Source organism: Anneissia japonica, unplaced genomic scaffold (genome assembly GCF_011630105.1).
Source record: "Anneissia japonica isolate Jap-2015-1 unplaced genomic scaffold, ASM1163010v1 scaffold1430_len515961_cov162, whole genome shotgun sequence".
NCBI classification, from domain to species: domain Eukaryota; kingdom Metazoa; phylum Echinodermata; class Crinoidea; order Comatulida; family Comatulidae; genus Anneissia; species Anneissia japonica.
Genome location: NW_022693412.1, coordinates 89,986 through 103,459, shown reverse-complemented (window position 1 = coordinate 103,459; position 13,474 = coordinate 89,986). Strand labels below are relative to the sequence as shown.

Here is a 13,474-nt window from a genome sequence, read left to right as displayed (position 1 = left end):
TTTTTTTTTTTCTTTGTGAAATTTGATGTAATTTCTTTTGTAACTTTAAATTACTTCTGCAGTTTAGCTTAGGCTGCAACTGAATAAGTTTATGTATGTTTGATGTTTTTATTTTTACAAAATAAAGATACCGTCTATATACCTTATATACTTTATATATGAAAAAAGAAATCAAACTTAGCATTTTAATATGTTATTGTAACATTTATTGTGTGTAAATAGTGACCAATTTGGCCAAGGCTTTAGTTATTTCACTTTACTTTGTTTTGTGTCTGATATACAGTAAATAGAGAACAAAAATACAAAAGACTGTGATGAGATTGGATTGGATTGGATTGGACTTAAATAAATTTTTTCAACATACTTTTGAGAGGAAGCTGACTTAAAGATACACTCTATCAAAGCAAATTGTCAAAGTGCTCCCGATCTCATTTTTATTGCTGTATTTTAAAAAATGCTAACAAAATTATTTCTTAATTATTTATTATTATTACATTTCAGACGAGTTTGTGAAATAATCAAGGAAGCTGTCGATAAGCATAATATTATTTTTGTTTCTTCTGCTGGAAATAATGGTCCAGCTCTTTCCACTGTTGGATGCCCAGGTGGCACCACTAGTAATATAATAGGTATGAGCATTTGTACACAGTTAGGCAATCAGAGATGATGATAAAGGTGTAGCAATAGGTAAAGTTAAATGACGTGGATAGTAGATCCATTAGAAATTACCCGAAAATTTCCTAGAAAATGTCTTCAGCAAATGCAAGAAATATCAATTATTATATTTTGGCTGAATCCCACTATTTTTTCTGATCATGCCATTGAAAACAGATTAACTACAGAAAACCGTCTGACTATTAAATATACTTTATATTGTTGTTCAACTCAAGTTTATTTTCCCAATAGGTGTAAATATTCTTAAATGCAAATTAAATACAAAACCCTTATAAGAAGGAGCTGAAAAATAGAGTAAACACTAATCAAGTCCAGCCCCTTTCTCATAGAACAGTAGCCTAATAAAATGTAAAGTTCATAATTTTTTTTTCTCAGTTTAACTAATGATTTGAAATATTACATATAAAAGAATTAATGATGAATTCTCTTTCAAACTTAATTTAGATGAAAAAGATATAGTACAGTACATCATTATAATATACAAAGAAATATGGTTAAGTTTACATCAACAAAAATATCTTCTAAATTTAGTTTTTACATTTATTTTGAATACATCCTTCGATTATATGTATTTTGTTGGAATTGATGAGATAGTAGTTGCCAACCATATTGTAGTATTGCAACCTTTTTGGGATATTTCTTGCTTTCACAGTTTATTTAAAATTATATTTTTTTTCTCAAATGAAATGAAAAATGTTTAGTATGTACAATCAAATTTTATATATGGCTCATCATGGATTAAAAAAAAGTTGTGTAGTTTTAAAACTAATTTAAACAAAAGAGAATAGAAAAGAATAATAATATTTTCTTGAAATACAATATAGTGATCATCATAAAATATAGAATATACAGGTTGATCTAAATTTCATAAAAATCTAAAAAATGTTTAATGTTACTTAATTATCTTTAATGCATCTAATTTGTATTTAATATTTCTTTTTACAAATTAGGTGTAGGTGCATATGTATCACCAGAAATGATGAAGGCTGAGTATTCAATATGGAAAACGCTGCCTGGGATGCAGTATACTTGGTCATCACGAGGGCCGACGTAAGTTTTCAATCATTTGATGGTGCCATGAATTGTGTGTAAGAGCTGGTTACTATCAAAAACAACTTGAACCAGGTTCGTAGTGTGACTTAATTTGTGGGAGGAAAGGCAATCCTTTGGCTTGTATGATCTCCTATACTTTGGAGAACATTGTAAATATATAGCCCTCTATTGGTTCTGGTCTTGCATAGTCAAAAACAGGCAGTAGAGATGAATGTTATGAACCATTGACCTACTAAAAAAATCTAATTTTTTCCATCATTAGGACTGATGGTGCTTTAGGAGTGAGTATAACGGCCCCTGGGGGCGCTATAACATCAGTTCCAAACTGGACACTACGTGGAAGTCAGCTAATGAATGGCACGTCTATGTCGTCACCGAATGCATGCGGTAGTATAGCATTGATCCTCTCAGGTCTGAAGACACTAGGTGTTCCTTACAGTCCACACAGTATACGAAGGTCTCTTGAAAATACTGCTTTGAAAATAGATAAGATTGAGCCATTCGCTTTAGGTCAAGGTATGTTGCAGGTGAGAATCGTATTTCTTTTGTACCTGTCATATCCTTTGTAAACATTTTTGTCTTCAATCGTCTTGCACTAGGCAAGCCTTGATCTGATCAGGGAAATGATGCCCCTGCCTAGTGGTGACTCACAGGATCCTCTGGACCTGGGCGGAGATTACCTGTTTAATGATCCCACCTTGGGTGACAGCTATTCTTCGCTCTTTTTAAAAGTTTCTCTCAATGGCTGTGTAAATGCCAACCATTCTCAAAGTGAATGGAACCCAATTGTCTTCAACATGAGGACGGCTACTGGAACAGTAAGTTGTGGTGTTCTTGAAAGAGTTCAAATTGTAGGTGAAGCTATTTTATTTAGGTAAGTAAATACAGTATGCACAACATTGTCTTGGTGCACTTTACTGTCTGTGAGGTATTGTGGAAGAGGTTAGGTGCAGCGGGAATGGTTTGGTTTCCCAACATTAATGTTTAGGTTTCAGTTCCTCATTTTGCATTGCACTTGTCCTTGGGCAAGGCACTTTATCTGCATTGCTTCTCTCCACCCAGAAGTATTAGTGGGTGCCTCGTAGGGTTAAATGCCAAAATGTGCTGATGTAGCTGCTGCAACTTTATGGCAAACTCCCCCAGGGAGATTGAGTTTGTATTCCATAAGCATTTAATCCAATGACCGGGGTAATGATAATGTGATGCACATAAAGGACATAACTATACCGAATGGCCCTATATAAGTCTACCATTATTATCATTATTACTGTGCTCTCTTAGCCACAATTTCAGTCCAATATTTGTTGAGAAGCAGTTTATTAAGTTTATGATATTATAAAATACACATCTTTTATAGGTGGACAAGGCATTTGAACATGCACTCCACAATGCCGATGCCCCAGAACGTGATATTAGGTTTAATATAACAGTCAACGGTGGGCGTGGAATTTATATACGGGATGCATTGCGACAGAAACAGCCTACTAGATACCAGGTGTCCATTGAACCTGTATTTAATGAGAATACAGGTAAGTTACGGTATATATTATTTATAGTTAAATCAATTTTAAATAACTTTCAAAAGAGCTTTATCATTAATACATAAGATTATTGTCATCTTCAATAACATAAAAATATATTAAGATCAACTTTTAGAGCCAGCCTGATTTAGAAATTATAATTTGTGCATGGTGTCCCAAACAAAAGCTTCATATCTCCAATAAAATAATTTGTAATCTAAAAAAGAAAACATAGTTGGATGGAAAATGCTTGTAGAACTATTTTGGTACCAGCCTTTCAATCACAGCTGTCTGTGTTGCCAATTTACAAACAAAAGTTTTCCAAACTGTAAAACTTTCATAACTCGTACTTTTGTTTTGAGTAAGTTTAACTGATTTACTTTTGGCTTAAAACCAAACAATTTGAATTTGTTTATTAGCCGCCTTTTGAAATTCAGCGTTCAGATTATTTATAGAGTGCACAAATGTACACAGTAAGTGAAAGCTTCTGTTGTTGCGATGCCCACATGAAAGATAGGATAGCAGTATTTTTGGTTTGAATCAAATCAAGGATAACTCATTAAGTCCAAAGACTTGTTTCTATTGGGGTTGTTTTGGTGGTGAATTGGGCAGTATACCGGGAGACAATCCCCTACTCTTTTCTGAGAGAGTACTGCATTCTTTAATGTGCTCATGGGCCATAAAGCACACAGGACCAACAGCTTAAATATCTCATCCAAAAGATGGTGATCTATCGTAACTTGCATTTCAGCCCTCCAACTGAAATACAAGGAGAGCAGCGATGGGAATTGAACCGGGGACCTAGAGATCTCCACAGTTTAGCGCTTGCACAGTGGCTACGCCAGTTCAGTACCAGAATAATTCTACAAGTTTTGTTTATCCAACTATGTTGTTAAGTTTAGATTGCAAATGATTTTAATGGAGATAAGAAGCTTTAAAAAGTGTCAAGACTTTGGGAACACCATGTACTTGAATTTAAGAAGTACAGTATTTAAGATTTTACTTTCTCTATGGTCGTAAATATTTTTTTTTGTACATGTACGTTTTCAAAGGTTTAAGTTTACGTCGTTTGCCGAAATGTCCCTATTATCAAATGCATGCTACTGTGATTACAGATTATTCATACTTTTCTACATACATGAAAATCCTTTATCCTGATTGATTGTGACATCCTAATACCACCCACCTTGTTCTTTCTACAGATCCAAGGGAAAAAATAGCATTAGGACTACATTTATGTTTGACTACTGAAGCATCATGGGTATCGACTCCCACCGTATTAGAGATGATGAATACAATTCGTAGCTTTTCCGTTATTGTAGATCCTCAGGGACTTGCTCATGGTCATCATTTTACTGAGGTATTTGTATAAGTATTACTACTACTGCTATAGTACTTCTTATGCTATCATTTTTATGATAAAATGACACCTTTCAGACCCTAAAAAGGCTTATTTACACACAGCGTGGCAGTGGCACACAAATGCAACAAGAATATTCTGTCACTTATTGCAGTTCTTTTGCGCATAAACATTTGATAACTATTATGACACACATTCAAATTCTGCAGTTTGCATCAGCTAGAGATGACCACAATCATTAATTGGTCAAAATATTTGTCGCATTTGCGTACCGCTACCACGCTCTGTGTAAATAGACAAGTTTTTGGAAATAGATTCTATGCCTTCTCTGTCATGTAGCCATGTCACATTGTTTTCAATTAAGTTTTCAATATATTGAAGCTCCAAAAGCCTATTATGTATCAATAAAAATTACAAAATATACATCAAACAGAGTACTCTTAATTCTAGACATAAACAGCATGCTCCAAAATTCTCCAAAAGCAGTGGTTTATTGCATGTTCTACACAGTTCTTCATGTGTTTTTGTTGTTATTTTTATGCATTACTTTCACTAAATTCAATTATGTTATACTATGTTAACTTGATTGACATTTCTTTTAATTGACAGATTTTAGCCTTTGATGTAACCGATCCAGCAAGAGGGCCATTGTTTCGTATACCAATAACAGTACTGGTTCCGGTATCAATTAGTGACACGGTCAACTATGAATGGACGTCTGACGTACTTAATTTCCAGCCTGGTCAGATTCATAGAAGGTTCATCACAGTCCCCAAAGGTGCAACATGGGCAGGTAAATCAATTTTAGATGCCAACAACATTGTTTTTCTCCAGACTTTATTGTAATGCGTAACAATTATTATTAAATTATTATTATTATTAGTCATTTTCAAGTTTTAATAGAAAAGGAACTGTTTCCAAGGGAGAGATTCAAGAACAAAGTTATAAAAGGAGGCTGGGTGGCAGAGGGAGCAAGGCTGGAATAGGGTCACCTTATCAAAACGTTTGAATAACAGGATGCTAGACTTACATTAGAATAACAGGATGCTAGACTTACATTAGAATAACAGGATGCTAGACTTACATTATCTGGGTATTAAGCCCTGTTGAAACTATGAAATTTTATTCGGCAAAAACATGTGACATGCCTAAATATGATCATGATGACATCACATCATGACCATATATGGGCATGGCACCAAGTTTTTGTCAAAGAAAATTTGATAATATGAACAGAGCTTTAGAGCCATTTGTTAGTTTATGTGTCTGTTAACCACTGCTAGTTGATAGACCTTTCAAATTACAATGCTGTTTCTCTGTTTTCATATTTTCCTTGATTCTTATCAAAATAGATGGGTTTTTTTTCATTTACTTATATATCCTCATTTAGTTTATAATTTTTCAGAGATATTTTGGAAGATAGTGCTGTATAGAATGTAATGTATTTATATAGCGCTTTTTACTGAAACAGTTTCAAAGCGCTTGAGGTGTGGATTAGCTGTACAGTAACTTGCTTCTCCCCTAGTACACAATTTTTTTTTTTTAGTTTACAATACCATTTTATCAAAAATCAAAACACATTACCTTAATTTTATCTTATTGCCATTTTGTTTATGTGCAACAGACCATTTTCATGAACTTTGAAATGAAAATTTCCGATAACCTGGCAACTACTACTGTGGGACTTTGAGAGGCCAAGCATTTCACTCTACGTAGTTACTATCATGGATTATATCAATGATAAAACTAAATTACTAACGAGCACAAGTATTTTTTTAAATGGTAAAAATATGAAAGTCCAAGTCTTAAAAAGGTATTTCAATGTTTACATATACAGCAATTACAGTAATTAGCAAGATCGTGTCTGTTGTCTACTGCTGCTATAGCAGATGTCTATTTGTGCTATCCGCTGCGTGGTGTTCTACTTGTAACTAGCCAGCTGCTCAGGCTTAGCCACTGGAAAGCCCCACAGTGAGTTGCGAGATGTAGGCGGCGCTGTTTCAAAATAAATCTGATAAAATGGTCTATAAATTGATTATTTAAATTGTTTTCAGAATTAACTCTCACTTCTTTGGATGAGAACCAGGCACGATTCGTAATACACACTGTTCAGCTTCAGAAAAAGAGTGCGTACCGTGTCAACGAGTTTTATAAGTTTCTAAATTTGATGGAGAATGCTGAGGTTTCATATGCTTTCTCAGTACATGGCGAGAAAACATTAGAAATTGCTCTTGCAAAGTGGTGGGCTAATCCTGGTGATGTACGTGTGAAGTATTGCGTTTCATTCCACAGTTTGGAGCCAAGTGAGAAGTCAGTTTCAATGGTAGGCCTATGTGTTGAATTTGATGCAAAAACAAATACATGCTTTTTTATACTATTGATGATAATATCTATGTATAAGAACAGACAAGCCCAAGGATTTTCCGTATTCCGTGTATATATACAAATGTGTATGTTTATAAGTAAATTAAGATTACAAAATTGTGTTTTCACAGCATGCAGCAGGTGGTGTTATGCGTTTGAATGTGCAGTCCAACCTGAGGCAAGAGGAACTGTCCCCAGCTATCTCAATTAAGAACTGCGTTCAACCACTAAGGTATGTATGTTACATACAGTACATTCATCTACCTATAATTGGGTGTCTGTTCCAATCCTTGTATGCATGTTGTTACATACATTCATCTAACTAATTGGTTGTCTGTTCCAATCCTTGTATGCATGTTGTTACATACATTCATCTAACTATAATTGGGTGTCTGTTCCAATCCTTGTGTGCTTACTGCTAGTTGCAACATATGGAATAATTAGTTACAGCCTTATGAAGTGTTCTACAATTTTTATTTGTCCTCACAGAAACTGCATTACGATGTTACAGAACACACTGACTAAAACAGTCACAAAAATAAGTTGCACATTTATACATGAGTTGTGTATAAATGGTAGAAATGAGGTTTATGGCTTAAATTAGATCGTTTGCAGCTATAAAAACCCATGGAACAAATACTCTGCTCCCTTCAAGTGCCATCCTACTAGGCACCCACTTATACACCTTGGTGTAGAGAGAGAGGGGGGGGGGGTGGACAAACGTAGTACTTTACCCAAGAACATAAGCAGAAATTCACATAGTAGGTTTGGACCACCCCCATCTTAATCTAAATCTCAGTCCACACTGTCAACTTTTATGAGACTAATAACTGTGATATACCCATATTTGGGTCTAATATAACATCACCATACCCATATATGGGCACATCACACAGATTTGTCATATAAAATTTGATAATGTAGACAAGAGTTTAACCACAGTCCAAACAATCAATTAAGTTGTCAGCTTCCAATATAGGCCACAGATTAAAACAATGATGTATAGAATTTTTATTCAAAAAAAATCTTAATTACCAACTCATTCTTCAGTCTCCCTCTTCCTGTGTTCTCTGCAATTCATTATTTTTTTAGGGTTTTTTTTTCGGTATTCCGGAAGGAAGAGAAAATATAAATTAAATGACATATTTAAGGCTTAATTCATGGACAGAATAATATGAGAAGTATAATTTATATAAAACTCTTAATGGGCAAAAAAATGTTTTCACTATCAAGCTTTCAGTTTAAAGCTAATAAACTTAATTTTTAATAGTCAGCAATTGATTTTATTAAATTTTGATTGTCCATGTTTTGAGAATAATTCACACTGTTCTAAATCTTTAAAGCAGCCCATAAGCATATTGTATAGCACTACCAGCAAATTTGTTTTTAGCTCACTGGGAAATCCTTCTTTTGCGGTTTCATAGCTCATAATAAATGAGTTATTACGGCTTAAGTACTGACATATATTTAAAATGTTCATATTGCTTGTCCCCCTAGGCCATCTGATGCCAAAATCAAGCCACTTGGGTCCAGGGATGTGTTAACTGAAGGCAGGCAGATATATGAACTTCTCCTTACCTATAATTTTCATCAGGTAAGGCTAGCCTAGCGAAAGAGCACACTTACGACCTAATACCAGGCTTTTTTCCCCTGCTTAATGGTTAAATCAAATTGACCAATGTGTCTTGCATTGTATTCATTATTATGTTCCATCTCTGTTTAGATACAGTCAAAACTTTTTGCTGCTTTTAAATTGTTGAGTTTATATTCTTGTAACAAATCCTCAGTTGCAAAGTATCTTTAATAAATACTTATATACTGTCTGTGATAAAAGATATGATGTTGCCTGTGCCGTTATCCATTTTTACGGAGTATATCAAATCCAGGTCGAGAAGACTGGAAAAAGAAGTGGGATATTAAAAATCCAAATAAAACACATTGATATTAATTTTAAAGCTTTTCTTTGCAAATATCAAGTCATCCAAGATATTCTTAATGTCTTTATACATGAATATGTCAATCATCGAAAACTGAATACTTTTGATCTCTGTTTCATTATAAAAGGTAAAAGTGTATTTAATCTTTTTGAATGAGTAAGTTTTAAAGATTTTCCAAGTTTCACCACAGATGGTACTGTAAATATTTAATGGTGGAAATATTCCTACAACATTTTGCCTTGTGTTAGTTTCCAACAATCATAATGATTTACACATTCTCATTCTTATATGCCTGATCAAAACATAAGTATCCTTCCACTAAACGTTGGCAGACTAATTTGCATGTGAAATGCGCATTATCACCTCAGTTATTATAATATTCTTTTCCTTTTGTGTTTCAGAGTAAGACGTCTGAGATCACGCCAAACTGTCCTCTTCTTAGTGATCTGCTTTACGAGTCTGAATATGAAAGTCAACTGTGGATGCTGTTTGATAGCAACAAGCAATACATGGGATCTGGCGACGCTTACCCACAACAGGTGATTATTGATAATCATAATAGTATCAGTAAAATGATAATAATATTACAATCAAATTTACAATGACAAGAAATGATCGGTTAAAATTTCAGCAATATAGTCCTATAATAATGTCCAAAAGAGTTATAAAATTGCACCCTCTAGAGTTGTTGATTATATCATGACATAATACCTTCAGTTAGAATTTGTGTCAGCTGTTTGTCTTTCAATATCAAAAATTATTTATTTGAACTAAAATAAACTTAACTTTGTTTGAACTTTCATTCCTTGGTAATTTAATTTAAGGCAAGATTGAGATTATAATATTTAATGAAAATAACACATTTTGGTTACAGTACCTCTATTGTCCAAAACCAGAGTGACAGAAAGTACATATGTGAAATGATTAGTCCTAACCACTGTAACCTGGCTCTTGTAAAAGTGTCAATGATCATACAGTAAATGATTTTGATGTTGAAATAAAATCTCACTTAAAACTAAAAAGAAAAAAAAACACCCCAAAATATGAAAAGATCTATGCATGATAGTACAGGCACACAGGAATAACTTTAAACATCAATAAACCTAACCAGTACTAAACAAAATTAGCAGCTTTAAACAAAAACAAATAATTCAAATGCAATCAACTTTCTCACTGTTTAAATTACTTATCAGTGGGTTTGTTACGAGAGTTTAATACTGGGGCACACCTTTCTATAAATAAGTAATGCTGTGAAGGTTTTCCCACACCCTTTCTCCAAGTGGTCTAATTAATCTTCATATAATGATGTTATATATTTGTTATACTCCAGTGCTTTGTTTAAAACAGCAATTTTACATTTCGTTTATCAGTACACCCTCAAGCTTGAGAAAGGAGACTACACACTCCGACTCCAAGTCCGTCATGAGAAGAAGGAAATGTTAGAAAAAATTAAGGATATGGTGATGCTTATTGATCAGAAGCTGTCAACAAGCTTCACCATTGACACCTTTCCGTCAATCCTGTCTGCACTTAGTGGCAAGAACAAGTTTAACACTGTGAACCTGATGGCAGGAAGCTCAGTGCCTATCTTCATTCCACCAATTCCAGATGATAGATTACCAAAAGGCGCTACATTGGGCCAGATTCTGACAGGTACAATGACTTTAGCCAAGGGAGATCTCGGAAAGAAGGCAAGTTAAATCATATGAATTTATTTAAATGTAAATAATTGTCTGTAATGTCTATAAATATATGAATGTATTGATTTAAGAGAATTTATTGGCATCTTTCATAGCTGGAACCATAACAAAGTGTGTTTAAATGCATAGCATTTGCCTTTTCTTTAGTTTAGAACCTTAAAATCATGACCCTATCCTTGATTTTTAAACATTTTTCTGAATTCTGTATTGATTGTTTATACCCTTCCTCATGGAATTCACTTTTCCCCTATCATAGAATACACTCTTCCTTCTTTATGGAATGCACTCTCCATTCTCTGTTTTTTTTTATCACCTTATAATTTTTAATCTGACCTCTGACCCTTGTTGCCAGGTCAAGCGGAGGAAGGGCGTTCAAGCAGATCAAGGGTCAGAGGGCAGAAGGAATGTTGGTTTGAAAGCAGTGAGTTATTTATTATTGACATGAAATTTAAATATTTGTGTACAGTATTATTGCATTTATAACTACCCAAAGTCAACAAAGTATAAGTATAAACCGCTGCCCACACTGTCATGCTTTTTTGTGGTAGTACATCTGATTGGCCCATGTATGGGTGTGATATGACACCATCCTGCATATCATAAGTTCATATCACACATTTTTGTCACATAAATCTTTAGAGTTTGGACAGAGCTTTTGGTTACAATAACATATAGTTCTTCTGACCTCTTTGTGATGAATATTTTTCCCCATCAAAATAATGTTTTAAACTTTATGAATGATTTATATATTAATCCTATGATTGAAATTAGACTTTTCTTTTTTACCTAGAAAAAGAAATCACTATTGTTTTTTGGTCAGAAATTTGTGTACTAACATTATTACTACTTGTAAATCATTAATTATTAAGCATAATATTGATGTCAGAATGCATAAAACCACTTGATGATCATAATACAGTAAACTAATACCTTGTTCACATGAGATGAAGTTTTTCAAGAGATCTGCTAAATGTTACACAAAGATTTATTTATTTTTATTTCTTTATTCGGCAAACAATAAATACAGACATCAAATAACAAATGATCAGATAAATAAGCGATAATTGACAAACAAAAAGAATACAACAGATCGCCCGGATAACCATGAAAGTCGCCAATTGGCAAGTTGTTTCCAAAGGGGTCCAGGTACCGTCCTCTAAAAGCAAGCGAATACAAATCTAGCTAAAAGTCAGTAAAATTATACATTATTATCTTCAGGAGTGTTTTTCTTGAGATATTACAAGGAACACTTACTCAGCATAGATACAGTAGCCATTCACCTGGTCTGGACACAATATAACGGGGTGCCTGCTAAAACCTCCCAACAGAGGACGCGTGCAACTTTTTTTTTTTCGTGTGAATTAAGTATTCTGTCAATTGACGTGTTGTTTATACTTCACTACTGTACTAGAATTTCCACTTTAATATGTGTTGTCTGTTATTGTTGGCAGTGGTTTATTTGATCTTAAGGTTTTGCACTGTTACACTATTAATAAATGTTTGTAAATTAACAAAGTGGCTGTTTATTATTTCCAAATAAAAGTCTTGTTTCTATGTTTACTTAATAGGACAGCTATCCATTTATGTATGTATTGACACAGACACCTCATAAGCCAACCAACACTAAACCAGACAAATCAAAGGACAAAAACAAAGAGGAGGAGTATGCAGATGCTGTCCGTGATCTCAAGATCTCTTGGATTACAAAGTAAGATACATGATTTAGGTTACAAGAAAATTTTATTTGCTTGAACATAATCTGTGGTGGCTAAATGCAGGCTTAGTCCTAGTAGATCGTATCGAAAGGAGAAATTCCAACGATGCAACGGGGATCGTCTTATACGACCGACATACGCAAACCGTCAAAAAATCTTCCTAAACTCGGAAATCGTATATACTTGAAGTATTTTGCAATGCCTTATATTATTACACTATCTTTTATAGGCTTGAAGGAAACAAAATATTTGAAGGCCTAATAGGTCAGCATCCAGATCATATACCTTTGTTTGTAGCCAGAATGAATATGCTGGAAGCTGATAAGGTAAGTCTAAAGTTCTGAAAAAAAAAATGTTGTATGCCCATGTATGGTCATGATGTGCCTGTATTTGTCTCAAAAGAACCCTCTACTTCTCTCGAAAGTAAACACGTAAATTGATGCCATCATGACCGTATGTAAGTCTAGCATCCTGTTATTCTAACGTTTTGATAAGGTGACCCTATTCCAGCCTTGCTCCCTCTGCCACCCAGCCTCCTTCTCTAACTTTGTTCTTGAATCTCTCCCTTGGAAACAGCTTCTCTTTCGATTAAAACGTAAAAATGACTAATTTACGTTTACGTAGGTACGTTCTGCAAAGGTCTGTAAGCGCAGGGTAACAGTTGCGGTGTAATATGTTGCTCTTATATAGCACTTCATGCACAATGCCTCTAAGCGCTTCACATTGCTACCCCGGTCATTGGATCAAACACATGGAACACATATTGGGGAGAATTCCATAATATTGCAGCTAGTAATCAGCGCAGTTGTGTTCGAACCTACCAGGTATCCACTTGTAATCCTGGGTGGAGAGAGACAACCGTAGATAAAGTACCTTGCCCAAAAACACAAGCGTTTTGCACAGCAAGAGTTTCGAACCCCCGACCTCGAGGTTGGGAGTCCAAACCACAACCGATGTGCCAACCACTTCTATAAGTATATACCAGTACACTAGGGTAACCCACTAATTTTCTCAAAAGATAATTTTTTTTTTTTTAAAGTGCACATGAGCCAATTGTGTACACTGGGCCTATGGTTTATAGTCCTTATTTGAGAAGACTTGTTCCACCATTCGAACCAGCGCTAATATAATGGCTGTAGGTCGCGGTTCC

General features: G+C 34.4%; 1 protein-coding gene across 2 annotated transcripts in view; it reads left to right on the top strand.

Annotated features, from left to right (window-relative positions):
- Positions 1 to 13,474, top strand: part of LOC117100714 (tripeptidyl-peptidase 2-like) — a 38,249-nt gene that overhangs the window by 12,812 nt on the left and 11,963 nt on the right. The window contains exons 9-22 of one of the 2 annotated variants that reach the window (XM_033240502.1): positions 502 to 629; positions 1,626 to 1,725; positions 1,991 to 2,255; positions 3,086 to 3,257; positions 4,451 to 4,608; positions 5,218 to 5,401; positions 6,663 to 6,931; positions 7,104 to 7,204; positions 8,470 to 8,566; positions 9,311 to 9,448; positions 10,280 to 10,600; positions 10,962 to 11,030; positions 12,178 to 12,317; positions 12,554 to 12,650. In XM_033240502.1, the coding sequence (XP_033096393.1) occupies positions 502 to 629; positions 1,626 to 1,725; positions 1,991 to 2,255; positions 3,086 to 3,257; positions 4,451 to 4,608; positions 5,218 to 5,401; positions 6,663 to 6,931; positions 7,104 to 7,204; positions 8,470 to 8,566; positions 9,311 to 9,448; positions 10,280 to 10,600; positions 10,962 to 11,030; positions 12,178 to 12,317; positions 12,554 to 12,650 (2,239 nt within the window). The remainder of the gene's footprint in view (positions 1 to 501; positions 630 to 1,625; positions 1,726 to 1,990; positions 2,256 to 3,085; positions 3,258 to 4,450; positions 4,609 to 5,217; positions 5,402 to 6,662; positions 6,932 to 7,103; positions 7,205 to 8,469; positions 8,567 to 9,310; positions 9,449 to 10,279; positions 10,601 to 10,961; positions 11,031 to 12,177; positions 12,318 to 12,553; positions 12,651 to 13,474) is intronic. The other variant, XM_033240503.1, reaches the window with a different exon arrangement.